The sequence below is a fragment of the Erpetoichthys calabaricus genome, chromosome 5 (genome assembly GCF_900747795.2).
Source record: "Erpetoichthys calabaricus chromosome 5, fErpCal1.3, whole genome shotgun sequence".
Lineage (NCBI taxonomy): Eukaryota > Metazoa > Chordata > Cladistia > Polypteriformes > Polypteridae > Erpetoichthys > Erpetoichthys calabaricus.
Window position 1 is genome coordinate 200333528 of NC_041398.2, and position 26432 is coordinate 200359959.

Below are 26432 nucleotides of genomic sequence, written 5' to 3' on the forward strand. Positions count from 1 at the left end.
TTATATATGGTGATTAAAGGATTGACTAAGGCTGATACAAGCACAGGAAAATGCACTATTTAAATGCCAAACACATTGCAAAAAATGAAACATATGGGGAGACAAACAGATAGCAAAAATCATGGGAACATAGTACTGTGCTTGGCCAGGATTCTCCACTGTATGCTATATGATTGAATGCTTCTGTTTATATTCTCAAGAAGACTAGCTGTTTTTATGCAATTCAAATATGTGGTGGTTCATTTCAAACTAACACTACTTTTTAAATGATGTTTGAAAAAAAATGGCTTCAAATATTAAAAAGTGCCTTAAAATAATAAAAAAGCCCCTCAACGGTACCTCTGTCTCTGTTGCTGGTTGGTTCCTGAATGAGCCACCATCTTCCTAGGCCCATTTTTACTGTGTCCTGACCAGAGGTAGGGGCTAAGCTTCTTCATTGGGCTGCTCTTTGAAACTGTGGGTAAAAAAAGAAGACAATGTTAGCATCAGCACCCCTCCCGTTCTGCAATGGTACTGCTTACTTTGACAGAGCTGGGAAGGTGATCCCCAAGTACACATGAATGACTCATGGAATGTAATTAACAGTGGAAATTAGTTTTAATAATCATATTGGTTGGACTAAGCAGTGAGTTAACTTACCCCAAGCATCTCAGAATAACTCCTTCATCTATATATCTAAGTATAAAATCCAATGTCTGTCTGTCTGTCTGTCTGTCTGTCTGTCAGCTTTTCACGAGGGAACTACTTAATGGATTTAGATCGTTTTTTTTTTCTATAATTTTCTTGGACATTCCGGTTGATTTTGCGACTTCTCTCGTGCTATAGTATTATAGTTCGGTTGCGGCACTGATTTATTCGCGCAAATCCGAGAGAGCGGCTGTGGGCCAAGGGAGGAGGCGGGACCTCAGGACCAGGGAGCGGGCGGGGCCATCCTCACTCACATGCCAGCCTCTGTTTGAATCGGTCTACCTCTCACCACGTGTTGGAGCGTACCTTGCCTCTGCTTAGCTAGTGATACCTGTTTGTTCAGCAGACATTATCATCTAGAACAGGGGTGCCCAACTCCAGTCCTGGAGGACCACAGTGGCTGTAGGTTTTCATCCTAACCCTTTTCTTAATTAGTGACCTGTTTTTGCTGTCTAATTAACTTCTTTTGAATTCATTTTATTTGACTTGTTCTTGAAAACTCAGACCCCTCAATTGTTTCTTTTTCCTTAATTAGCAGCCAAACAATAATGAGATACAAAATATGCCAAAACAGGACCAGCAAACTGTGACCATCATACAATATCTGAAAATGAAGAAAGGTGAAGGTCTCAGAAATGCTGATCTGCTCTTAAAAAAGAGAAAATCCACAATTTCAGAAATGTATGCTATTGCACCATGAGAGCAGCAACAAGCTATGGAATTAAAGAACGGGTTTAATTAACGACAAGACTCAGCACCTCATTAAGCAACTGGTTGGAGTGAAATTGGTTGGAGTTTGAGACCCGACTTTGTTGGCTCACTCACTTCACATTTCACTTCTGTTTGGGTGCCATTTAAGGAAAGAAATGAAGCAATTCAGAGGAACGATGAAGAAATTCAGGGAAACATTTCTTAAAAACCAATTAAAATTAATTCAAAAGAAGTTAATTAGCAGCAAAAACAGGTCAATAATTAGGAAAAGGGTTAGAATGAAAACCTGCAGCCACTGCGGCCCTCCAGGACTGGAGTTGGGCACCCCTGATCTAGAGATGGTTAAAGAGTAATGTTTGATGTTTTTCAGAGAGAGCTCAGAGCTACGTGTGTTTTAGAGGGTAGATGATCATTAGCAGAGATATCACGGCTTTGTGCTCTTCTCCCCACGTGAGGGACACTCTCCCATCAGAGCTGACCACAATCAGATACAGTGCCAACATTTCATGTTGTAGCATACCTACCTTCAGCTTGGCCAGAGATACCTGGCTAACTTTTTACATTTTTGGCAAAGACATTACAGTTACATTCTTGCCCCTGATAGCAAAACCAAAAATATTGTATATCAAGAGGCTCTCAGATATGAACATTATCAATATAAATTCTTCTCAATACAAATTATTACATTTTTTTTAATTCATTTTTAAAGTTTGTCCTTTGTCCGTAGCCGTGGGGGACAGCTAGTGTTATATATAACTATTAAAAACTATTAACAGGCATCTGGCCATAGTGGCTTGGTTTAGTTACCACTAAGTCACAATATGACCTTGAGCAAGTCACTTAACCTGCTTGTGCTCCAAATAAAACATGTAAACAGTTACACTGTATGCAAATTTGACTTTAATAAAGGCTTCAGCCAAGAATGCAATAATATTGTAAATAATGTACTAATTTGACTGACCCCTTCATCCAAAGCAACTTACAACATTTATGATACAATTAGTTACATTTTTTTTGGTTGTCCAATTGGAGCACAAGCAGGTCAAGTGACTTTCTCATGGTCACAAAGTGGTGTCAGTAGCAGGATTTGAACCCACAGGGTTTGAAGTCCAAAGCCTTAACCACTACACCACACTGCATGCTAAGTAATATTAAATGTATTGTGCTGCTTTTCCACTCAGTGCTGTCATTTGCTACTGAGGAGTTGTATTACTGCTTTAGATAGTGTCATTAGACTTGGAAAAAGTCTGCCCTCTATAGGACATCAGTGGCATAGATTTTGAGACTTGGAATTCACTGATGCAAATAAATTGTTTTGCAATGGTGGCCGTGTTTGGGCACCACTACTGATGATATTTTCGGCCAGGGATCCTCAATGACGGTCCTGGAGGGCCGCAGTGGCTGCAGGTTTTTGCTCCAACCCAATTGCTTAATAAGAAGCACTTATTGCTCAAGTAACACTTCTGCTTCACTTTAGATAGATAGATAGATAGATAGATAGATAGATAGATAGATAGATAGATAGATAGATAGATAGATAGATAGATAGATAGATAGATAGATAGATAGATAGATAGATAGATAGATAGATAGATACTTTATTAATCCCAAGGGGAAATTCACATACTCTAGCAGCAGCATACTGATACAAAAAAACAATATTAAATTAAAGAGTGATAACAATGCAGGTATACAGACAGTCAATAACTTTGTATAATGTTAACGTTTACCCCCCCGGGTGGAACTGAAGAGTCACATAGTGTGGGGGAGGAACGATCTCCTCAGTCTGTCAGTGGAGCAGGAAAGTGACAGCAGTCTGTCGCTGAAGCTGCTCATCTGTCTGGAGATGATACTGTTCAGTGGATGCAGTGGATTCTCCATTATTGACAGGAGCCTGCTCAGTGCCCGTTGCTATGCCACAGATGTCAAACTGTCCAGCTCCGTGCCTACAATAGAGCCTGCCTTCCTCACCAGTTTGTCCAGGCATGAGGCGTCCCTCTTCTTTATGCTGCTTCCCCAGCACACCACTGTGTAGAAGAGGGCACTCGCCACAACCATCTGATAGAACATCTGCAGCATCTTATTGCAGATGTTGAAGGACGGCAGCCTTCTAAGGAAGTATAGTCGGCTCTGTCCTTTCTTACACAGAGCATCAGTATTGGCAGTCCAGTCCAATTTATCATCCAGCAACACTCACAGGTATTAATATGTTTGCACACTCTGCACACAGTCACCTCTGATGATCACGGGGTCCATGAGGGGCCTGGTCCTCCTAAAATCCACCACCAGCTCCTTGGTTTTGCTGGTGTTCAGTTGTAGGTGGTTTGAGTCACACCATTTGACAAAGTCCTTGATTAAGTTCCTATACTCCTCTTCCTGCCCATTCCTGATGCAGCCCACCATAGCAGTGTCGTCAGCGAACTTTTGCACATGGCAGGATTCCGAGTTGTATTGGAAGTCCGATGTATATAGGCTGAACAGGAACGGAGAAAGTACAGTCCCCTGCGGTGCTCCTGTGTTGCTGACCACAATGTCAGACCTGCAGTTCCCGAGACGCACATACTGAGGTCTGTCTATAAGACAGTCCACGATCCATGCCACCAGGTATGAATCTACTCCCATCTCTGTCAGCTTGTCCCTAAGGAGCATAGGTTGGATCGTGCTGAAAGCGCTAGAGAAGTCTAGAAACATAATTCTTACAGCACCACTGCCTCTGTCCAAGTGGGAGAGGGATCGGTGTAGCATATAGATGATGGCATCCTCTGATCCCACCTTCTCCTGGTATGCGAACTGCAGAGGGTCGAGGGCGTGGTGGACCTGTGGCCTTAGGTCGTGAAGCAGCAGCTGCTCCATGGTCTTCATCACATGCAATGTCAAAGTGACAGGCCGTAAGTTGTTCAGCTCACTAGGACGTGATATCTTTGGGACGGGGGTGATGCAAGATGTTTTCCAAAGCCTCGGGACTCTCCCCTGTTCCAGGCTCAGGTTGAAGATGCGCTGTAGAGAACTCCCCACCTCCAACGCATAGATCTTCAGCAGTCGTGGCGATACTCCATCTGGACCCACTGCTTTGCTGGCACAAAGTCTCCTCAGCTCTCTGCTCACCTGCTGTAATTGTGGGTTGGGGGAAACTCTCTCCTATGCTGGTATCAGCAGAAGGATGGTTGGAGGGTGCAGTACTCTGAGGTGAGAGTGGGTTAGGGTGGTCAAACCTGTTAAAAAAGTTGTTCATCTGGTTTGCTCTCTCCACATCTCTCTCAATGGTGGCACCCCGCTTTGAGCTGCAGCCAGTGATGATCTTCATCCATCCCACACTTCCTTCATGCTGTTGTTCTGCAACTTCTGCTCCAGCTTTCTCTTTCTTTTTAGTTGTCTCGCTCATTAAGATTTTGAACCCTTATTGCTTATTTTAGTCTTAAACAGCTGTAGTCTTGGTTTTTAAATTGCTCCTAATTGGCAATAACATGCAATGACAAAAGAAACCAGCATTTCTTCAATTAGTTTGTTACCATTTACACCTCTGTGTGTATTTATCATGCACTATTGGGTTTAATTAAATGCTTGGAAGGAAAGTGAAGAGAAAAAAGTGAAGGACTGAGAATTACTCCTCAATTTTAGCCTACAAATCATTTGGATGATATCCTTAGAAATGGGAAGAAAATCTAGGATATGAGAATGACCTGACATGGCAGAGTTAAAGCACTAACAAGCTTAAACAAATTAAATTATAGGCAAGAATTGCTTTCTAATTAAGCAACCAGGTTAGAACAAAAACCTGCAGCCACTGCGGCCCTCCAGGACTGTGATTAAGGACCCCAGTTTTAGGCCAAGGGGAAAACAAATTGGATATTCCTTACTTGAGTTGCACTCCCTCCCTGTTTTCTGATTTTGATTGGATACGGTTTGTTTCTCTCTGACCTGCTGGCTAACATACAATATTAAGGAAAAAAGTTTTTGTATTTTTAATCTATCACTGTGACCCTGAGTATTTATCAGGTTTCAGAATGTTATGGTACATATTCCCTAACACAGGTTGATTGTTATTTTCTTCTTCAGGTTAGATAATTTACAATGCCAACTCAAATGCAGTATTACAACTCATCTCCATCGATGACTGGAGTCCTTCATCCCCAGACTGCTGCATGTAGTAGGGAGCCAATGAGAGCAGTTGACCCTTTCCCAAAAAACACTGTACCTCGTATTCGTCCTACCACTGGTAAGTCTGACTTCATTATACTTCTTTTTTTACTTGCTTGAATGTATGATTTATTAGTAAATGACACTTGGCAGTGTAGAGAATCTGTAAATTACTTGCCAATTTACTGGGAGAGTAAAAACACCAAACCTGAGTAAAGCCCTTTAACCCTGGATTAGGTGGGTTAGGCAGCTTTGGACAATGGATGGACAGAGGATTTGATAAGTTCAAGGATCTCCTAGAAACCCAAGTTTTCATTTATGAGTGGACACACTAAAAATGTAAGCATTTTAGTTTGTGCATTTGGTGAAATGTTTCTTCTTCTTTATTACCTTTTCATGATTTCTGAAGCATAAAGTAACAAACACCAGACAGACACAATACACAATGGAACAAATTATCTTAAAAAATGCTGCTGCATCTTTTTGTCTGTCATCTTGCTGCATACAGTGGTTAATCTATAATATTCAAGGGTGGATAGTAAAGCCCCTGGAGCGATATTGTGTTGCCATGGTGACTATCATTCAGGTTTGAAATTGAATAATGCATTTAGGGCCACAAACCAGAAAACGTTACATCATTAATTCCCTAGGAGCTTGGAAATGTTTCATCTTAAAAATGAATAGTAAATACCGTGTCTTATCTTTTTAGTTGATATAAACATTACAGTGGAGCACTGAAATGTAAGAGTGTTCTACTTTTTGCAGGTGTTGGGTAATCATGTGTTTGTAGCTTGAACATTATGTGTCTGCCTGTTCCCACTCATGCCAGGTGTGATTCAGGGTCACAAATTAATAATTGTTGTCTTTGTGGATCCATCACTTTCCGTACACAGTAGAATTCTGTACATGGGAAGTTTGTACTGTATGTCACATAGAGTACCAATAAGGATTTTATGTAGTCTTCATCATGTGTTCAGTTAGTATCTCAGATAGATGAATTTAATTTAATCATCCCCATAAACTGCTCCAACTGGTTCCTAAATTTTTACACACCAAAACACAATAAAACATGAAATACAATTATATTGCTTTCATAGATTTTTTCCCTGCAGTAGGAACCAGGTTCCCAAGTTTATATCCCATGCTCAGTTTTTACCAGTGTGAAGTTTTCATGTACTCCTCAAGTCTGCATGGGTTTCCTTTTTAGATTAGATGAGATTAGATAAACTTTATTAGTTCCATGGGGAAATTCAGATGCATACAGCAGCAGAAACATAAGAAACAAGGATATAGACTCACAGGACAGATAATACAGCCAATCAATCGATAAGTAAATACATAAAAACTTGACGAGTACATCCAGTGGAAGCATTGAATTGCCTGATAGCAGTGGGCAGAAAAGACCCCCAGAGGCACTTCTTAGCACACCATGGTGGAATTGAGCCTGTGGCTAAAAGTACTCCAAGAGAGCACCTCCTGGAGGGGATGGGATGTAATTTTATGATGGCATCTAGTTTTGCCATCATTCTTTGTACCACAACAGCTTCAAGTGTGTCCAGGATTCACTCTGTGATGACGGATACTTTCCTAATAAGTTTCTTCAGGCACTGTGCTTCTTTTGAGCTCATGTTGCTTCTCCAGGAGACTGCAGCGTAGAACACCACACTGGCTAATATGGACTGATAGAACATTTCCAGCAGCTTGCTACACACATCAAAAGTCCTGAGTCTCCTTAGCAAGTGCAGTCTGCTCTGGCCCTTCTTGTACAGTGCCACTGTATTCTCAGACCAGTCCAGTTTGTTGTTTATGTGAATCCCCAGGTACTTTTAGCTCTGCACCATTTCCATGTCCTCCCCATGAATGGTGACAAGTCTCAGAGGCTTCTTGGCACACCAGATGCCCACCACCACCTCTTTTGTCTTGCTGTTTTTGAGTTGCAGGTTTGTTGCCCCTGCACCACAAGACAAAGTCCTTCTTGTACTCGGGTACTCCACATCTCCAAAGGTATACAGGTGATTCCAAACAGGCCTTGGTAAGCCGGGCAGTTGACTGGCGTCCAATCCATAACATTTATCTGCTGTGTGCCCAGTGCTGCTGTGATAATTCGTATCCCACCATGACCTTGAATAGTATGCCAGAAGTCATACCACATGCACTTCAGAACAGGTTAACCACCTGAAGCTATGCATGTTTGGGCCCAGCCAGTACTTGGATGGGAGACCCTCTAGAAATAATCTTGGACTATTACTGGAAGAGATGTTGGTGAGGCCAGTAGGGTGTACTTACCCTGGGGTCTGAATGTGGATTCCACTGCCCCAGTGCAGTGATGAGGACACCGTGCTGTAAAAATGGCGCTGTCCTTCAAATGAGATGTAAAACTGAGGTCCTGACTCTCTGTGGTCGTAGAAGTACCCTAGGCATCAATTGCAAAGAGTAGGGTGTATCCCAATGTCCAGACTTAATTGCTGACCTAGGTCTAGTCATTCTGGCCCCCTAATCGCCCTTTGTCTCTAACTGGCTATCTCTCTCACCACTTCACCACCTAACAACTAAAGTGTGGTGAGCGTACTAGCGCAAAAATGGCTGTTGTCGCATCATCAGGGTGGATGCTACACCTTAGTGGTCGTTGAAGTGATTCTCCACTATATACAGTACATGGAAAGAATTATTATTATTATTATTATTATTAAGTGGTCCTGAGAATGTTACTTGATCTTTGAAACATCTAGAACACCTGACAATTTCATAAGAGACTGGTACAGTTTACCACTCTGGTCTTTACTTATTTTATATTTTTAGGGTTATATTTAACTACATATATTAGCACAATTTAAATAGTAGAACACTTAAAATAACTGCATTGCAAATAAAGTATTTTACTACATATGGAGCAGAATCCCAGTTTTAAATGTAGTCGCAGGTTGTGCCATTAATTCATGAAGTAGACACCTCCGAATGGATCAAATAATGACCTGTTTTTCAAAGTGAGTACTTTCAGGCATTTTGTATCTGAAAGCAAAAAGCCATTTAACAGCTCAGGTGCTCAAACAGATGAGCCTGTGTTGTTGCATACAGTGAGGAAATTGAGGCCTGCAACGCCTAGGAGAATAAGACCCTGAGGTAAGGAATTGTAACTAACAACATCAAAGAAACAGCAACTTCAGTGATGATATTCTTCAAATGTGTGGACCTGAAGAGCCATTTAACAGCTCAGGTGCTGATGCAGATGAACCTGTGTTGTTGCATACAGTGAAGAAATTGAGGCCTGCAACGCCTAGGAGAATAAGACTCTGAGGTAAGGAATTGTAACTAACAACATCAAAGAAACACCAACTTCAGTGATGATATTCTTCAAATGTGTGGACCAGAAGAGAGACATATCTTATATCATGGCACCTCATGGCACTTGAGACTTCTTTTCCAGTTTAATTCCTATAATAAAAACAAGTGTGTGGACAGGGGAAGCCACTTTGATTTGGACAATATCTTACCAAGCCACTTTGTGTTTATTAAAAAAAATATCGGGAGTTGTGTCCCCTAGACTTTCTTGTATAATCAGATGTGGAGAATAATAATTGAGGAGTAAACTGCAAAATGATTATATTTTTATATTATATACATTAAAGAATCATCAACCACAAATCAAATCAAATTAATAATATATTGAACAATTATTCTAAAAGTAAAGTTGAATAATCAGACTCTGCAGCTACATGAATAAAAGTACCACTTCCAGTTAATGGAAATAGCCCAAAAGTTGACAGAAATCCACTTTTTGTATCTAATACTTTGGTTGGCCTAAGTGAAAGCATACCCAAGTTATCGTGTTTACATACACACACAAACACAGAGACAGACACACAGACATAATTCCAAAAATAGTATTTTTGGACTCGGAGCTCCAAAACGTCAAGATTCATCAAAATCTCAAAATGGAATTTTTGGAGGATTCCAATACTTTCCCTATACTTTGTACATGAGAAAGTCAGGGAGGTCTAAAACGTTGAGATTAATCAAAATCTTGACATTGAATCTTTGGACGATTACAATATTTTTCCTATACTTATTATACGAGAAAGTAAAAACAAAGAGCTGTGTCTTGGCTCTGTTTTTTTGTCAAATTTTGAAAAAAATAACTTCCAGACTAGAAATTCTTGCCTATTAGACTGAAAACTCAGTTTTGTCCTGTCAGTTCTCTGCACTTATTGATCCAGCATTCTTAGAGCTGAAAGCAGCCAATAGTCAGACAAAACAGAAGTTTAGTTGATGTTTTATTCATTGATGCCGAGTGCTCACCTTGGTTACCTTGAAGTGCAGATTTCTCTTAGTGATGAAGAAAGTTTTCTAGCAGTTATAAACATAAATAGGTCTTATCTAAGAACAATAAGAATTCACAATTTAAAGTGCTAAGTTATTGAAAGAAAACTGCATTCTTACTGAACACCTGCAGTGAGCATTAGATAGTCATGAAGAGATTATCACATAAAATGAGGAACCCAGAAAAAGGTTTGGGGTAGCCACCCAATATACTCGAAAAAAAAAAAAACAAAAGTCAACAATATCTCTTTACAGAGTTGAGTCCAAAACAGAACCGATTTGTGGCTAGCAAAGTGGTGTTTTTAAAACCAGGTAATGGAAGTGACATCATTGGGCCTGGAACCGGAAGTGATTTTATCGGGCCCAGGTAGAATTTCCCTTGGTTTTTCTGCAGAAGAAAGAGAGAAAGGGTTAGTGCACACTGCTACTCCCTGGTCTGGCATGGAGTTACCCTCTTTCAAGCCCTTTAGCTACCTCTCATGCACAAGTGTGTGACAAGGTCAAGTTGTTAGAGCAGAACTCCTTTTGATGTTGAGGTCACTCAATGCTTGTTTCTGCCAGTCAGTCTGACAATCAGTTAAATTGTAAGCATTAGTCTTCATTACATAACCCTCCATGACTAGCCATAACAGCAATCAAGCTAGAATAAATCCTTCAGCTACACCTAAACAGAAAGCAAAGGTAACAGCTCTTTCAGAGTAGTCTGTAGCTCTTTCAAAGTAGTCTTTTTCTCTGATATTCAATAAAACCTCTTAATTTTTAACAAAACAATGACAGTGCATAGAATCAAATGCTTTTAAAAAAAAAAAACACCAGTAAAATGTATAGTGCTATCTTGGGGTTTCAAAGTTTTCTATATCATTTATTGTTTTAAGACCAGACTTACCTCATGTTACAGCCTACTTGAGGCTCAAGAGATTTATTTGAATTTATCAAGTATAGTCCAAACAATGATGGTGCAAATCGTGAAAGTATACATTAAACACAGTATGCCTTATTGACTGTGTTAATCGCAACTGACAGAAATCAGGAACAAACTGAAAATGATGATAGCACCTATGTGCTGAGTTAAAGATATCAAGAAACAGAGTCAAAAATAAGAATGTATGAATAAGCTGTGGGAAGAACTTGGGTCAATTGATTAGCTCTTATTGAGCCAATGTGCCCAAAGTAATACTGTATTGATATTTTTAACAACACTGCTTTTAACTTGTTCCATGTATCTACAGTAACAATTGTGAGAAAATTTCCTTAAGCAGGTTCAATGTATGCTTATGCTTTCTCTTTGAATAATTTATTTGGTGCAATAGTTGGCATAAAGATTGCTTGAAATCTTTTAACCTTTTTGGCCAGGTTTGTGCTTAATCTATATTGTATTTTCTTAGAAGGAAGCAATTTAACTTTGTATATTTTTACCCATAACAAATATTTTGCAAGCCTGGAATTACTCTAATTTGGGATCCTGAGGTGTTTTGTCATGTAGTGGGTGCAGCAATGTGCTGTATCAGTGCATGCACCCAACCTGTCTCTCGCGCTCTCTCACTCTCTCTTTCTCTCTCTCTGGAATTACTCTTGTCCCATTTCTCTGAACCTTCTCTTATGCTGTTATGTCCTTCTTGCAATATAAGTTCCACAATTGCACACATTGCACAAGTGTGTTACAGTATATACTGTAACTTAAGCAGGACCTCTTTCAACATTTATTTAATGAAGTGCTCAACAGTATATAATCTTAACATTTTATGTCAGTTCTGTACATTGCCCATTTGTGGAGTATGGTAAGATGAATAGGGTTGCCAAGTTTTTCTTTTATAAAGATCCTTTGTAGGCTTTTCCTTTCCTACAGCATTTGTAAACCTTCATTTGTCACATTTTTTTCCCAAGTTTGCGTCTTTTCCTGGTCCATTTTTAGAATATTTGTCTCTTGAATATCTGCTGATCGGTATAACTTAGTGTCATATGTAAACATCTTTGGTATACTTTCACTTTTAATACTATGGAAATCCCAAACAAAAAAGTCCAGTGAGTGTCATGGTTAATTGTAAAGGACTTTAGTTTCTGTCACTATATATATATATATATACAGTATATATATATATATATATATATATATATATATATATATATGGATGTTAGCTGACTTGCTGACCAACCACAAGCGTTACCTGGTAGGTAACCACCCATACAATCAGATTGTGATTCAGACTACGAATGCCGTGAATATATATATATATATATATATATATATATATATATATATATATATATATATATATATATATATATATAGGCAACCTGGCCATCAGCAGGCCCAAGACCACAAACACACAAAGAGTCCCAGGTTCAAATTAAGTATGGGTTTATTTACCACAATACCTTCACTGTTGCACAATACAAACACAGGTTTTTCTCTCCACAATATTTTTCTTCTCACCATCACACTACCCTCCTCCAGTCAAGTGTTGCTGCACTTCCTCCCAGCTCCAAGGATAAGGGAGTGCGGTTCCTTTTATTAAAGACCCGGGAGTACTTACTGCCCAATGAAGTATTTCCAGGTCATACAAAAGTACAGTACTATATTTTGGGGAGTGCATCTCCCTGCAGCGCCCCCTTGCGGCACCCCCAGACTCCAGCAGGGCTGTGCTGCCAAACTACAACTCCTGGCATTACCTGCTGATTCCTGAATGGGCACTGATGCAAAGGGCTGTTGCCATCTAGCGCCTGGGGGAAATGAACGTTCCCCAGGGAAATTCCTCCCATGTCCTCTTCTTTCATGGCGATGGAAGGTGTTAAATCCAACTGGGGTGCCTTTATGTACCCTCTAGGTCTCCCGTCTGGGTAAGGACCTTCCTGACTCCTGGCTGGGACGCCCACCCATCCTGTGTGCTTCCTACTATATATATATTTTATATATAATATGTAGTATAGTAGTATTTTATGTCATGTTTTTTGTCACGCTTTAAATTGGGCTTATTTTAAAACCTACATATATATGTTTAGTATCATTATTTTCAGAATTTATTGAACATTAATGTGATGTTATTAGATTTTCAGATTCTTTTTCTATTTTTAAATTATAAACTAAAAAATATCAAGAACTCACGTCCCACGAGACGAGACTTTGTGCCAAGAGATTTAACCACATCTGGGGCCGGAAATAAAAGACAGAGTAGGACAGCTGCTATATAGGCTTTTAAATTGTTGAAGCGCTGTGCAAGTTGCAGATCACGTGGCACAGAAGCAGCAGCAAGCCAGCAGCTGATCGAGTAAACAGGAGGTTAAAAAAAACTGTATTTGTATCTCATTGTATCACCGTTTAAGAGGGGGTTTTAGAGGAGCGATTGTAGCGCAGGTCAGGGGGGGTTGGTGAACGAAGCGAGCAGGGGGTAACCCCCTAGTAGATAGATAGATAGATAGATAGATATCTACTTATATTCATTATGCTTATATTTCTTTGACATTTAAACAAACACAGCCAATAGATACTTTATAAAACACATTGCTTTATTTCAAGTTGATTTTTTATTATGCACCATGATAAGTGAGAGGTTTTTATATACCTTTTAAGTTACTTTATTTCCTTACTTTATTTTACCTTCTTCAACTGGACATTGCCATTTTTAACTACATTGTTAAGTATCCGTATTTTATTGTGTGTATAAGAATGGATGATGATGATGGGAGTTCCTGATGCATCACCACCCTGTTTCAGATGCAGAGCCATTTTTAAATACACAGTTTCCTTTGGTGGCTGAGCCTTAGTTTGCTTACACTCAACTGTAAGTACAAAACTACCCAGAGAGTAAATTCCACACATTTTCTCTTCTTCTCTCATCTGTCAACTCAGATCAGAGTTATTTGTGTAGATGTAACAGGCTTTGGCATGACATTGCATCTGCAGTAGCTAGAACAAATACAAAATTAGACTGCACAGAATATTCACAGTTTTACTCAAGATGAATAGGAAAGAAGTTACTAGTGAGTACCAAAACTTAAAAGAATTTCTCACAAAATCTACCAGAAGAGCATAAGTGTAAATGTAATATCTATAAATATCTTTCAATTTTAAGGCATATTTGTAGAGTGTAAAGTTTCTTTAAAATGCAAGTATAATATAACATTTAGGGGTAGACCTTTTATGCGGTTTTTAAATTTTGAATTTGATAACATTGGTTGTAGGTGATTTTTCAATTTTAGAGCGTATTATGTTGTGTTGGAAAAATTAAACATTATCTGGCATATTTCCTGCTGCCATTTACTTGCTGCGACCCGTATTGGTGTTGATGCTTTTAAAACATACCTTCAATGATAATAGAAAGGCAGAAAATATCTTTTTTGGGATGCAAATAATATGAGTCCATTGTGCAAAATATTGAGGCATAAACAAAATATTTATACTTTTATTTGTGATGAAAGAATGCATTTCCATTATTGTATGAATAATTTGATATGTAAGTTACGGTAAATTATAAGGGGCAATTATTACTTTGGTGGACGTCACCCCGGCACTGGACAAGGCGATCTGACCATCCCATGTTCTTCATTAGTCCTTGATGCAGATGCAGAGGGCGGACTGGTGTTCCAGAAGTTCTGATGGATGATGAGAGGAATACCTTTATTCTTTTATCTCTTCTCTTTCAAAGTTGTTTTTTTCTGAGCTGGCTTTGTTCATCTCCGTAATAGATTCTTTAAAACTGGATTCATGGTATTGACATTTTACTTACTTATTGTGTTCAAGTTCAACAGACATTGTCTACTAACAAAACATCACATGATAATTTTCATTTCTGAGTCCATTTGTAAGATGTCTCCAAGGTGTAGCAGTCTTGTGATTTATGCCCAGGGTGCTTTGCTCATGTCACATGTTACCCTGTTCTGGCAGTCTCACTGCCGCAACATTTCTGATATCAAGAGTTCTTAATTCCCTGTGGCTTGTAGCTCATTGATGAATCAGTAAGAAAACTAATTACTATAACTGGCGTCATAGCTAGGGGGCAAAATAATTGCTGCTTTTCATTTTTTTATTAGCCAGGCTGAATCTGCCACCTCAATTAATACAATGACTTGCAGTTAAGTGTGCTTTTGAAGCAGAGCACCTATTGTTAACTAATCTCTGATAAACACACTCACAATACCATCTTATGTCCAGACTGGTGTATTAATGCATAGAACCTTGATCTTGAAGACAGATTCTGTTTTTGCATAGATTACCTTTTCGCTGTGGGAAGATTATATTGTTTCTCAGCTCATGTATTCTTTCAGTAAAGAGATTATATGCACCAATCCACACTACTTCACAACTGACAAAAGCATTCTAAAATCAAGAACTACAAAATAATGAAAAAAGTAAACCTTATGTTTACCAAAGCTTTTTTGTGACCTAGTTGTCACTGTAACTTCCCTTTCTCATGGTTGTGGGTGTACATAGACTAGACCTCTTCCATTCCTGTAAAACTGCAACAGCTTTCAAATCTGAACTTTAGGCTACTATATTGATGCTTCCAGATACAGCAATTGCTACACTAAATTTAAATGTATGTATACACTCACTAGGCTCCGGACAACCAAAAATGGAGTGAAATGCAGTGCCAAAATGGAGTGAAAACAATAGAGAATACTCATTGTTAAACCAAACGATAACCAAATATAGTCAGCCATCATTCAGCACTCTGCTCCACCTGTTGTAACCCTCACTGTCTTTGGTGAAGTTCTGCTTTGTACCACACTGGGTTGAGAAGGACAAGGGTAAGAGCATGTCTGCCTGTCAAGTATTTGACTCCTGTCTGACTCCTGCACATCTTTAGAACGTTCCTGGAGAAAAGAAAATAACCCCAGACTCTGGAGCAATTCTTCTGAAGCACTGATCACAGAGACACTTTTCTTTAGTGTCCATCAACGACCATATTCAAATTATCTGGCAGTAGTGCTAATCACTGTGTCACCATGCTCTCATCTTGTTATTAAGTCATCTATAGCTTAAAAGTTTCATAATCCATATGACAATCACAAAATGTAACAATTTTTAATGAGTGAATATTTTTGGAAAATTTTTGGGTGCCTTTGCTAGTAATTGTCAAATTGGAAAATAAGCTCATGGATATATATATAAATGGAAAATAAAAGTAAAATGTTCAGCTAACATTTTTAGGCTATTTTGCTTTGTTGTTGCTCTTTCTAGGTTTTCAATTCAGAGATGTCTCTCCTCCTCGGGGTAAACCAACTTGGAATGATCCACGTGTCAAAACAGAAGCTTGGACAAATTCTTTACGCCGATATCGAGTAACTCTGAACAGTAGGTCAGTGGAGTCAGTCGTAAGCAGGAGAGCACCCTTTGCAGGTTAGCAATGTTGACTTCTTTTTATTTCATCACCCTGCTCCTCCTACATAAATGAATGCTCTGGTGTTAAAGTATATTTTGATAAAATTTTAAAACTGTTGTGTGCTTTTTAATGTAAAAGGTTCAGTGATCCTTACGTTAAGTTTGCCTTGCTGCATTTTTCACGTGCATTTCAATAAAGAAATGATGCATATATGAGCCCCGTGGTGGGCTGGCACCCTGCCCGGGGGTTTGTTTCCTGCCTTGCGCCCTGTGCCGGCTGGATTTGGCTCCAGCAGACCCCCGTGACCCTGTGTTAGGATATAGCGGGTTGGAAAATGACTGACTGACTGACACAAAAAGTCAAAATTGAAAACAAAAAAAAAACCCAAAAACAATGAGATGTATAGCTTTTTGACTGAAAAACCATACTACATTAGAAAGTTGAAGTGGCCCAACCAGGGAGAGCAGGCTTATTTGTACTAGTAAGCCTGCAAATAAAATCAAACTGCCCACTGGCTGCTCATACAGTTAAGTGCTTTTAGGATATGAACATGTGTCCTGAATGATAAGCAGTGATTTCATTTTCTCACAAAGTAGATCTAATCTTCATTGCTTGTGTAAAAGCGTTTTCTTTTACTTATAGTGAAGAAACACATGAACCATTTCTTTCTCATTGAGAAATGTGATTTGTCAGTGGCGGTTAAGAGTCTGACTTATACACTTGTCAAATGCTTCAAGATTCTACGCCTTACATTTCCTTAGTAACAAAGAATACTTGGAAATACATAGAATTGAGGAAAACCTACTCAGTTTAACTATTTTTCATCAGAAGAATAGCAAATGAAATACAAACAAAAAGGAAATGAAAGTTCCACATACACCCCTATTCTCGGTTTTATTCATTTAACATCAAATGCTATGAAGTCCAGCTGTACTGGATTTGAGTGTATGTGTTTTGTTTTTACTGACAGCTCGAACCATGAGTGCCAACCTGAGTGGGAAGCGGAATAAGATTGGACAAATGACATTCCCACAGTACAACTCCCTCAGTGACCCTCATCTCTTTGACTTCTATTCCCGCAAGTATGGTTTTCAGGCAGCATCTCGCTCTCATTCATCGGTAAGAAGCTCTGGCTTTCTAGCTGAGTGTAAGGCCTCTTTATCTGTTTTTGAGGATCCTCAACAAGTAATCACATTCTGACTTGTTTGTGTTTTTTGTAATAACGTTTAGGTTCCTAATGTCCACTATTTGACATTTACAGAAGACTTTAGAATCCCTCTTATAACAACGCTTAGTTTTACTGTCATACATACAATCAAACTTAGTGCTTAGTGTGGACGGAAAAGGCACACTGAAAAGCAGGAAGATAATATTTTTTCTCAATTCTCTTTATTTTTCATTCGGAGTCACAGTAAGTAGAGATTCAAAAGAGTATAACTTATTGCCGCAAAGCTCAATTGAACCCTGATCAAAAGCCAGGAGGAGTTTTTTATACTTCAGCATCTCATGATTAATAAGACAGAAAGAACATCCTTATCAAAACAGTAAAGTTAAACAATATGTCTGTTGAGCTAAGCATTATCTGTGTTTTGGAAGCTAAGAACAGGAGAGACGCCTTTTCATAAACTACATGTACTTTCTACAGCCTTGTGACCTTGTCCCTGAAACATTCACTCTGAGAAAGGGAAAACAAGAAACAGCTTAGATTTTATTCATGTGGACACTATTTCTCCTGAACCCTGGAATAACATATTTTTGTTAGTTCATAAGCCAAAGCGTCTCTCACTGGCAAGTTACAAAATAGTTATTATAAAAGTTCTAATTTACTAAACACACAAAATACATGGTGCTGAGGAGAACATTCTTCTTCTACATTAGGATGCCATATATTGTAAGCCTGTGTGTCTATGTAACATGCTCAAAACGTGTACTTTGTTTTTCTCGTTTATCTGTCCTTCCAAATCCAGAGCTTTGAGTACAGTAGTTAGTCACTGAGTGCCTGATAAGACCTGATAATAGATGTCTGTTTCTGTATTAGGAAAACCACACATCTAATGATAGTAGATGAGCTGAAGAGCAACATTTCCAAAACTTGGTACACTGAAATACATTTCAAAAATATAAATAGCATTTTTGTTTTTAGTTTTGTACATTTTTATTAATTTTATATTATTCATGGATTTAAAGGAATATACTACTCAAAAATGATATTGTTTTTATGTTTTACTTACCCCATGTAGCTTGTAGTGATGGCTGGGAAAAAATTTTAATCTTATGTTTTCATACAAAAAGGAGAGAAAAAGGTTTGTGATTTTTGCAAGCTGATAGTGAATTAAGCTGTACAATGTCACATCTTTGTGAATATTTGTCAGTATGAAGATGTGAGGCTGGCAAGGATTTGCAAAAGGTGTGGATACCATAATATTGGCTCATAGAAGAGGAATCATCCACAATAAAGAATATGTGTGAGAGAGAAAGACCTGCACTGGCAGGGACAAAGCAAATCATTTCTGCCAGTGTATTGGAAATGGCATGTCTGCTAGATTGTGTTCTGTCATGTATGGTGCCCAGAAAGTGCAACTGTCAGGGCACTTAATGCAGAAGAGGCAGAGTGGTGGCCAGGGAGGATTGTGAAATAAATTCTTCCAGGACCTTGGAGAGCCAACGATAGGCCCTATCTAAATCATGTGTGCCTGATTCTCTTTCCGGGCATCTTGAAGGCAGCACATGACCCTGTTGTTCATTTAAAATGTGTAGGCGATAAAATCTTAATAATAATAATTCTTTGCATTTATATAGTGCTTTTCTCACTACTCAAAGCACTCAGCAATTGCAGATTAAGGGCCTTGCTCAAGGGCCCAACAGAGCAGAGTCTCTATTGGCATTTACGGGATTTGAACAGGCAACCTTCCGATTGCCAGTGCAGATCCCTAGCCTCAGGGCCACCACTCCGCCTTATTTATTTTTCTTTTTTGTAGATCAAGAGACCAAAAAGTGCACCCATCCAGAGATCTCTGAGCTCAAGAGCTAGCAGTCTGCAGGCAAGATCATCAGTCGAGAATAAAGTCTTGTATAATGTCACAGTAAAAACAGGAGACCGAAAAAATGCAGGCACTGATGCAAAGGTGAGAGGCTGGAATTTTCACTGTATAAGAAAGTGGTTTTGTTTTATTTACACTACTGTATATAGTATTAGAGAGAAAATGAGCTGATAATAAATTCAAAGGCAATCTAGTAAGGTGTACATGTGAACTAAGCTGCCCACTCTTAAAAAATCCTGAGCTTTAAAAATATGAATGGAAGCTTACATTCAAAACTGTCAGTTGTTCACATACTGGGATATGAATTTAAATGGCTTAAAACTCATGTGAATACGTTCTTAAAGTTTTAAGACATATTGTCTTTATACTTTTCATGCACAGCAACAGCAGCACTATTTTTTGACAGATATTATTTGAATATGTGTTTTATTATATACTGTACAGTGGTGTGAAAAACTATTTGCCCCCTTCCTGATTTCTTATTCTTTTGCATGTTTGTCACACAAAATGTTTCTGATCATCAAACACATTTAACCATTAGTCAAATATAACACAAGTAAACACAAAATGCAGTTTTTAAATGATGGTGTTTATTATTTAGGGAGAAAAAAAATCCAAACCTACATGGCCCTGTGTGAAAAAGTAATTGCCCCCTTGTTAAAAAAATAACCTAACTGTGGTGTATCACACCCGAGTTCAATTTCCGTAGCCACCCCCAGGCCTGATTACTGCCACACCTGTTTCAATCAAGAAATCACTTAAATAGGAGCTGCCTGACACAGAGAAGTAGACCAAAAGCACCTCAAAAGCTAGACATCATGCCAAGATCCAAAGAAATTCAGGAACAAATGAGAACAGAAGTAATTGAGATCTATCAGTCTGGTTAAGGTTATAAAGCCATTTCTAAAGCTTTGGGACTCCAGCGAACCACAGTGAGAGCCATTATCCACAAATGGCAAAAACATGGAACAGTGGTGAACCTTCCCAGGAGTGGCCGGCCGACCAAAATTACCCCAAGAGCGCAGAGACGACTCATCCGAGAGGTCACAAAAGACCCCAGGACAACGTCTAAAGAACTGCAGGCCTCACTTGCCTCAATTAAGGTCAGTGTTCACGACTCCACCATAAGAAAGAGACTGGGCAAAAACGGCCTGCATGGCAGATTTCCAAGACGCATACCACTGTTAAGCAAAAAGAAAATTAGGGCTCGTCTCAATTTTGCTAAGAAACATCTCAATGATTGCCAAGACTTTTGGGGAAATACCTTGTGGACTGATGAGTCAAAAGTTGAACTTTTTGGAAGGCAAATGTCCCGTTACATCTGGCGTAAAAGGAACACAGCATTTCAGAAAAAGAACATCATACCAACAGTAAAATATGGTGGTGATAGTGTGATGGTCTGGGGTTGTTTTTGCTGCTTCAGGACCTGGAAAGCTTGCTGTGATAGATGGAACCATGAATTCTACTGTCTACCAAAAAATCCTGAAGGAGAATGTCCGGCCATCTGTTCGTCAACTCAAGCTGAAGCGATCTTGGGTGCTGCAACAGGACAATGACCCAAAACACACCAGCAAATCCACCTCTGAATGGCTGAAAAAAACCAAAATGAAGACTTTGGAGTGGCCTAGTCAAAGTCCTGACCTGAATCCAATTGAGATGCTATGGCATGACCTTAAAAAGGCGGTTCATGCTAGAAAACCCTCAAATAAAGCTGAATTACAACAATTTTGCAAAGATGAGTGGGCCAAAATTCCTCCAGAGCGCTGTAAAAGACTCATTGCAAGTTATCGCAAACGCTTGATTGCAGTTATTGCTGCTAAGGGTGGCCCAACCAGTTATTAGGTTCAGGGGGCAATTACTTTTTCACACAGGGCCATGTAGGTTTGGATTTTTTTTTCTCCCTAAATAATAAAAACCACCATTTACAAACTGCATTTTGTGTTTACTTGTGTTATATTTGACTAATGGTTAAATGTGTTTGATGATCAGAAACATTTTGTGTGACAAACATGCAAAAGAATAAGAAATCAGGAAGGGGGCAAATAGTTTTTCACACCACTGTATATATACAGTATATATCTTGAAAAAATAGGATGTTTTTTGTTTTCTATTTTAATCTTTTTGGCATAACAAAGGTGTGTTGATTATTCCTGTTTCTGTTCATGTTTCTCTTATGCAGTTATAATTTGTTTTAAAGTAGTCAATTATAATGGCCATTTATTTGATTTAATAACAAAGGTTACATATTGATAAAATTTCCCTTGATTTACTGTATTTAGTTAATCATTTTGCATTTCAGCCAGTTCTAACGCATTACTCTAATCCAGAGATTTTCCAGGGGCCATTTGCTGCATATTTATAGCAGGCTTAAAGCTCACCCACAACAAAAGCTGTATTTTTTATCATAAGCTACTAATTACACATGAAAGAGTATGAGTGTGTGCGTAATTATGCCCTGTGATGTTCTAGGGTCACTTACAGCAATGTTTCTTAACTTTTGCCCAGGGTTACTAAAAGGGGTATATTTTGGCACCTTTGACTCTATAAAAAATAAAGTGAAATCAGAAGACAGAGGGGTGGATGAATATTGTAAGTGAGACACGGGATGGAACCTTCCCCTCTCCTGGTCAGTATGCCCGTCCATTCCATGTCTCACTTACAATATTTACATGAAAAGATATCTTTATGGTGTGACGCTATAACACCGTGGTCTAAGGTGTGGTGTGTCAAACCAATAATTTAGATTCCATTTGTATTGAATTTCCATTTTTAGGTGTTTCTTCAGATGAAAGGCTCAAAAGGAAAGTTCAACAAACAGCGCCTTTTTAAAGGTTCAGGTTCCACCAAATCAGGAGAACTTAGTAGTTTTCAGTTCAGCAGAGGTTCTAATCACACATTCAGACTTTATGGACCTGAAATTGGAGACATCAAAAACATCATTTTGGAGGTACTATTTATGTAATCCACCTTTTGTAGCTATACCCATCATGTTATCATAAAATTATTTAATGAATTTATATTTTTGCTACAGCTATTGAAATGTGATTTTTTTGATGATTTTTTCAACATTATGTTTTTTACCAGTAAGTTGTTGGGTTGAAGATCTCTCTAGAATGCATCACTGTAGAGTTACTAAATGAGGTTCTAGTTATTTTTGTTGTATTCCTTGTTGAAAATATTAATGTGCACTCACTCAAACCTGTAGATCAGGGGTTTCCAACCTGGGATGCATTTCAGGGGTGCGATAAAGAGGAAAGCTGCATCACAATTTGCCAAAATTGAGTGAAGTGTGCAGTCCTATGTGCAACCAATGTCTTGCAGTGTGCTGTCATTTATTAGTTAGTGCTCCTGTTCTCCTGGGCAATGACTGCAAATGGGAATAATGGCAGGGTGCACCATCTTCCCATTAGCTTTCACTATTACAATGGAAGTAGTCATCTGAGCCTTGAAATGGGTTGTAGGAGGAGGGCACAGCCTGGACAGTGATTACCTCCCATTTGAGCCTACATAGATGGCATCACCACCCAGACGTCAACCATCCCATGTACCAATATTTTGCTGGAAAAGCTGCATGCCAGTATAACACGGGCAAAGAAGAAGTTGAAACCCAGCAAATCCAGGAGCATATCCATTGTCGGAGGAAAACGTATGGACCAGAGATTTCACATCAATGAAACACTAATTTCCGATGGTGTCGGAGATGCCAGTCAAGAGCCTAGGTTGGTGGTACAATGAAAGTCTCAAAGACTCAGACCAGAGTGACCAACTAAGGGATGAAACCATCAAAGGCCTTGCTATTATAGACCCAGACTTCGCTTCCTGGTAAGTTGAAACCGTGGTGTCTGCAGTTCGGATTGCCCCCTCCATCTGATGTGGCCTCTAACAGTCTATGAGGTCCCCATCTCCAAAATCAAGAAGCTGGAGAGGACAGTCAGTTCATTTATCAAGAAGTGGCTAGGTCTTCCGCAGTGCCTTAGCAGCTTTGACTTATATGGATATGGTGTGCTGGAGCTGCCTGTCTCAAGCCTCACAGAGGAGTACAAATGCACCATAGTAAGGCTGGACCTGACTCTGACAGAGTCCCAAGATACTACAATACGAGCAGCTGCTCCTACACTGCAAAAAATCAGTGTGAAAAAATGAGAAAAAATAAATAAAAAACAAGAAAAGGTATTAGAATCAAGCAAAATTATCTGCCAATATAGTGAGAAAGTTTAACTTGTTAACTTGTTAAATTTTCTAAAAATGAGATTATATATCTTACACATACAAATCTACCCAAGTCAGTTATTCTTAAAATAAAAAAACAAGATCTATTATTTCTTTTCAACATTGTCTGGCTTGTTAAGATTTCATTTTTTGCAGTGTAGACAGACAACAGAGAGGAAGTGGACTCCGTCTGACGCTGTACAGCCAGCAGTATGTGCTGTTAGATTCAGAGACATTGTGGGACACATGCAATAAGGAAGTGGTGGCTTTGGGTTTGGATTAGGGAAAACTCAACCTACACGGTGTAATGCAACATCTACCCAGAGAAGACAGATGGTGGTTGCTGAGGTTCGGCAGCAAGATGAGGCAGAGAGACATGCAAGGGCAGTTTTACAGTCTAAACTGGGCCAGTGGACTAACTGGGAAAATCTGGAGCATTGTAAGCTTCATTACCAGAACCACCTATGATGTTCTTCCCACATCCATGAACCTACATCAATGGGTTCGAGAAGATCCATCATGTTCTCTTTCTGCTAAATCCCAGCAATGTTAAAGCACATCCTCACCAACTATAAAACCAGTCTGTCCCAAAGTCGCTACACCTGGAGGCATAACCAGGTTCTGCAACAACTGACGATTACTCTGGAAGAAAGGAGATCTACCACCAATGCCTGTCCTCCCCCGATCACTGTATTCACAAACACCAATCCATATATAACAGCACGACAACCTCCAGTGAAACCGTCTACTAGAAAGGACCTGACCGTCCTGGGGAATGCCCAGGACTGGAAAATGCAGGTTGATCTAAATCAGAAGCTAAATTTTCCGGCAGAAATTATTACATCTAGTCTTGTGGTAAACCTTGTTCATCGTGGAGTTATCGGTACCATGGGAGGCAACAGTTGATGAGACATGTGAGTGTAAAATTCTTAGGTTTACAGACATAACAGCTGAGGCAGAACAACACAGCCAGTGTACCCAGGTGCTTCTGGTAGAGGTAGGGTGTAGAGGGTTTGTAGCCATATCAATAATCAAGCTTCTGAAGGGGATGAGGGTATGAGAGCAGGCCTTCCAACAGGTCATCAAGTTGCTTTTAGAATTTGCCAAATGAAGTAGCAACTGGATTTGGCTTAAGAGAAATGCTCCCAACTGGGCTGCAAAATGACAAGCAAGGAGTAAAAGCAGAGGCGAGCCCACCTGAAATGCCCTGTGGAAGTGTTGTGGGATAATCAATGAAAAACTGATCAAGCAGGGTGACCCCAATAAAGCGATTTCCTTATATCCATTGAAGACATTAAGAAAGTGCAGAGTATTGGAATTGTAATATCAAGTCCAATGAGCTTGACCTATGATATGAAAAGAATCAAGCACTGCATGCACAATTGTCACTTGTGTCACTTGTGTGGGTGCAGCATTCATAAAAGTGAACGACATTTTTTAAGAGGGCGGAATTTGGACCTTACAATGTTCCACAGAGAAGGTCCAGTATTGATTTCTTTGCAAGCCCTGTTCTTGACACATCACTGATTTCGAGGTTTGATTGACATTTTTGCTGAGGGGGGGAGAGGGGACAAGGGGTTCTGAATTAGATGCAACACCTGCTGCTTACACTCAGCCTATCTCCCCTGCTAGCGTTCCTGGCAACAGCACAGCCATTTTAACTGCGCGGCACATCTGTTTTTGAATTGCAGTGCAGGTGTTATTCAGGGACAAAGCTTGTCATCTGTGTTTCATTGCTTAGCAGCATGCCCGCACCCATAACTTCAAATGTGATATTACATTTATAGGTGGTTCAAATATAAATTAAACATTTTGTAGGTTACAGGGAATAGACAAGGTTGGGAACCACTGCTGTAGATGAGTGTTTAATGTTAATTAATTTTTTAAAATCTTATTATGGTAAAATACACTGTTCCAAAAGATGTAACACTTTATCCATGTTGAACTTGCAGAGGTTCTTGTTTTATTGTCTTCCTTTAAACTCAGTTTACTAGTCCTCAAGCGATCCAGTGATCCACTTTCCATAAATTTACAAATGTAAAATGCCTGTTCTGTAAATATGGCCTGAACATTGTTTGGCCAAAGGTATTTCTAATTTTGAAGAATAATTGCAGTGTTAGAAACAAAATGAAACAGTAAAAAGTGCAAAAACTTATTATATTGTAGTACAAGTTGTTTGAATCAGTCCTCAAAGTGTGCTGGAACCAAATGGCAATCCTTCTATGTCCTGTGATATTCTAGCTCAACAGAGTGGGTCTGCTGTATGTAATTGACCAGAAACCACTGGAGAATTAAAGTGGCCTTCTGCAAACCAATGGCAATAAAGGGAATAAAGGTTTCAAGACTGCAAAAAATGTTTAGGTATTGGTATTTCTTTTTCTTAAAAGCATGATGGACTTGAGAAGCAGCAGGCATGGTATGTGGAAGAAGTATCAGTCACCAACACCGCTAGAGATAAGACCTGGAGCTTCCCGTGTCAAAACTGGCTTTCCCTGTTCCATAATGACTGCCAACTCAGTCGCATGCTTAGCCCTGCAGGATGCAAGACTCTTGCTGGTCCAGACAAAAATTTCCCCAAAACAACAGGTTTGTGAAAAAATTGTTTAACTAATTAAAGCATGCATTTTAAAATATGGTGTTAAATTGTTATATTAGGAAGCCATGATTGAATGTATTTTTTCCCCAAATAACATAGTTACTAACTCATTGAATGTCTTATATCATTATTATACAAATTATTTTTTAACAAACTAGGAGGCTAAGCCCCCTGCTCGCTTTGCTCGCCAACCCATCTGCCTGCACTACATGCCAGCAACTTCGCATCTCTGCCGCTCGTTTTTGTGGATTTCACTTTCACCAAACAACAAATCTTTTAATTCTCGCGGATACACCTCTTCATTGGGAAGAAACGCTACTTTTTCCCTGATGGCAACATGAATTAGACGATCTACAAGTCTCTTACTTAAAGTTTAAAGCCAAACAATATCTACATACTTCTGTCATATCACCT

General features: G+C 39.1%; 1 protein-coding gene across 1 annotated transcript in view; it reads left to right on the forward strand.

The window, feature by feature from the left end:
* LOC114652863 (lipoxygenase homology domain-containing protein 1-like) overlaps nucleotides 1-26432 on the forward strand; it is a 282032-nt gene that overhangs the window by 19291 nt on the left and 236309 nt on the right. The window contains exons 2-7 of the mRNA XM_051927669.1: nucleotides 5455-5614; nucleotides 16031-16189; nucleotides 17143-17291; nucleotides 19157-19297; nucleotides 21987-22160; nucleotides 25810-26008. Of these exons, the coding sequence (XP_051783629.1) occupies nucleotides 5470-5614; nucleotides 16031-16189; nucleotides 17143-17291; nucleotides 19157-19297; nucleotides 21987-22160; nucleotides 25810-26008 (967 nt within the window). The 5' untranslated portion in view covers nucleotides 5455-5469. The remainder of the gene's footprint in view (nucleotides 1-5454; nucleotides 5615-16030; nucleotides 16190-17142; nucleotides 17292-19156; nucleotides 19298-21986; nucleotides 22161-25809; nucleotides 26009-26432) is intronic.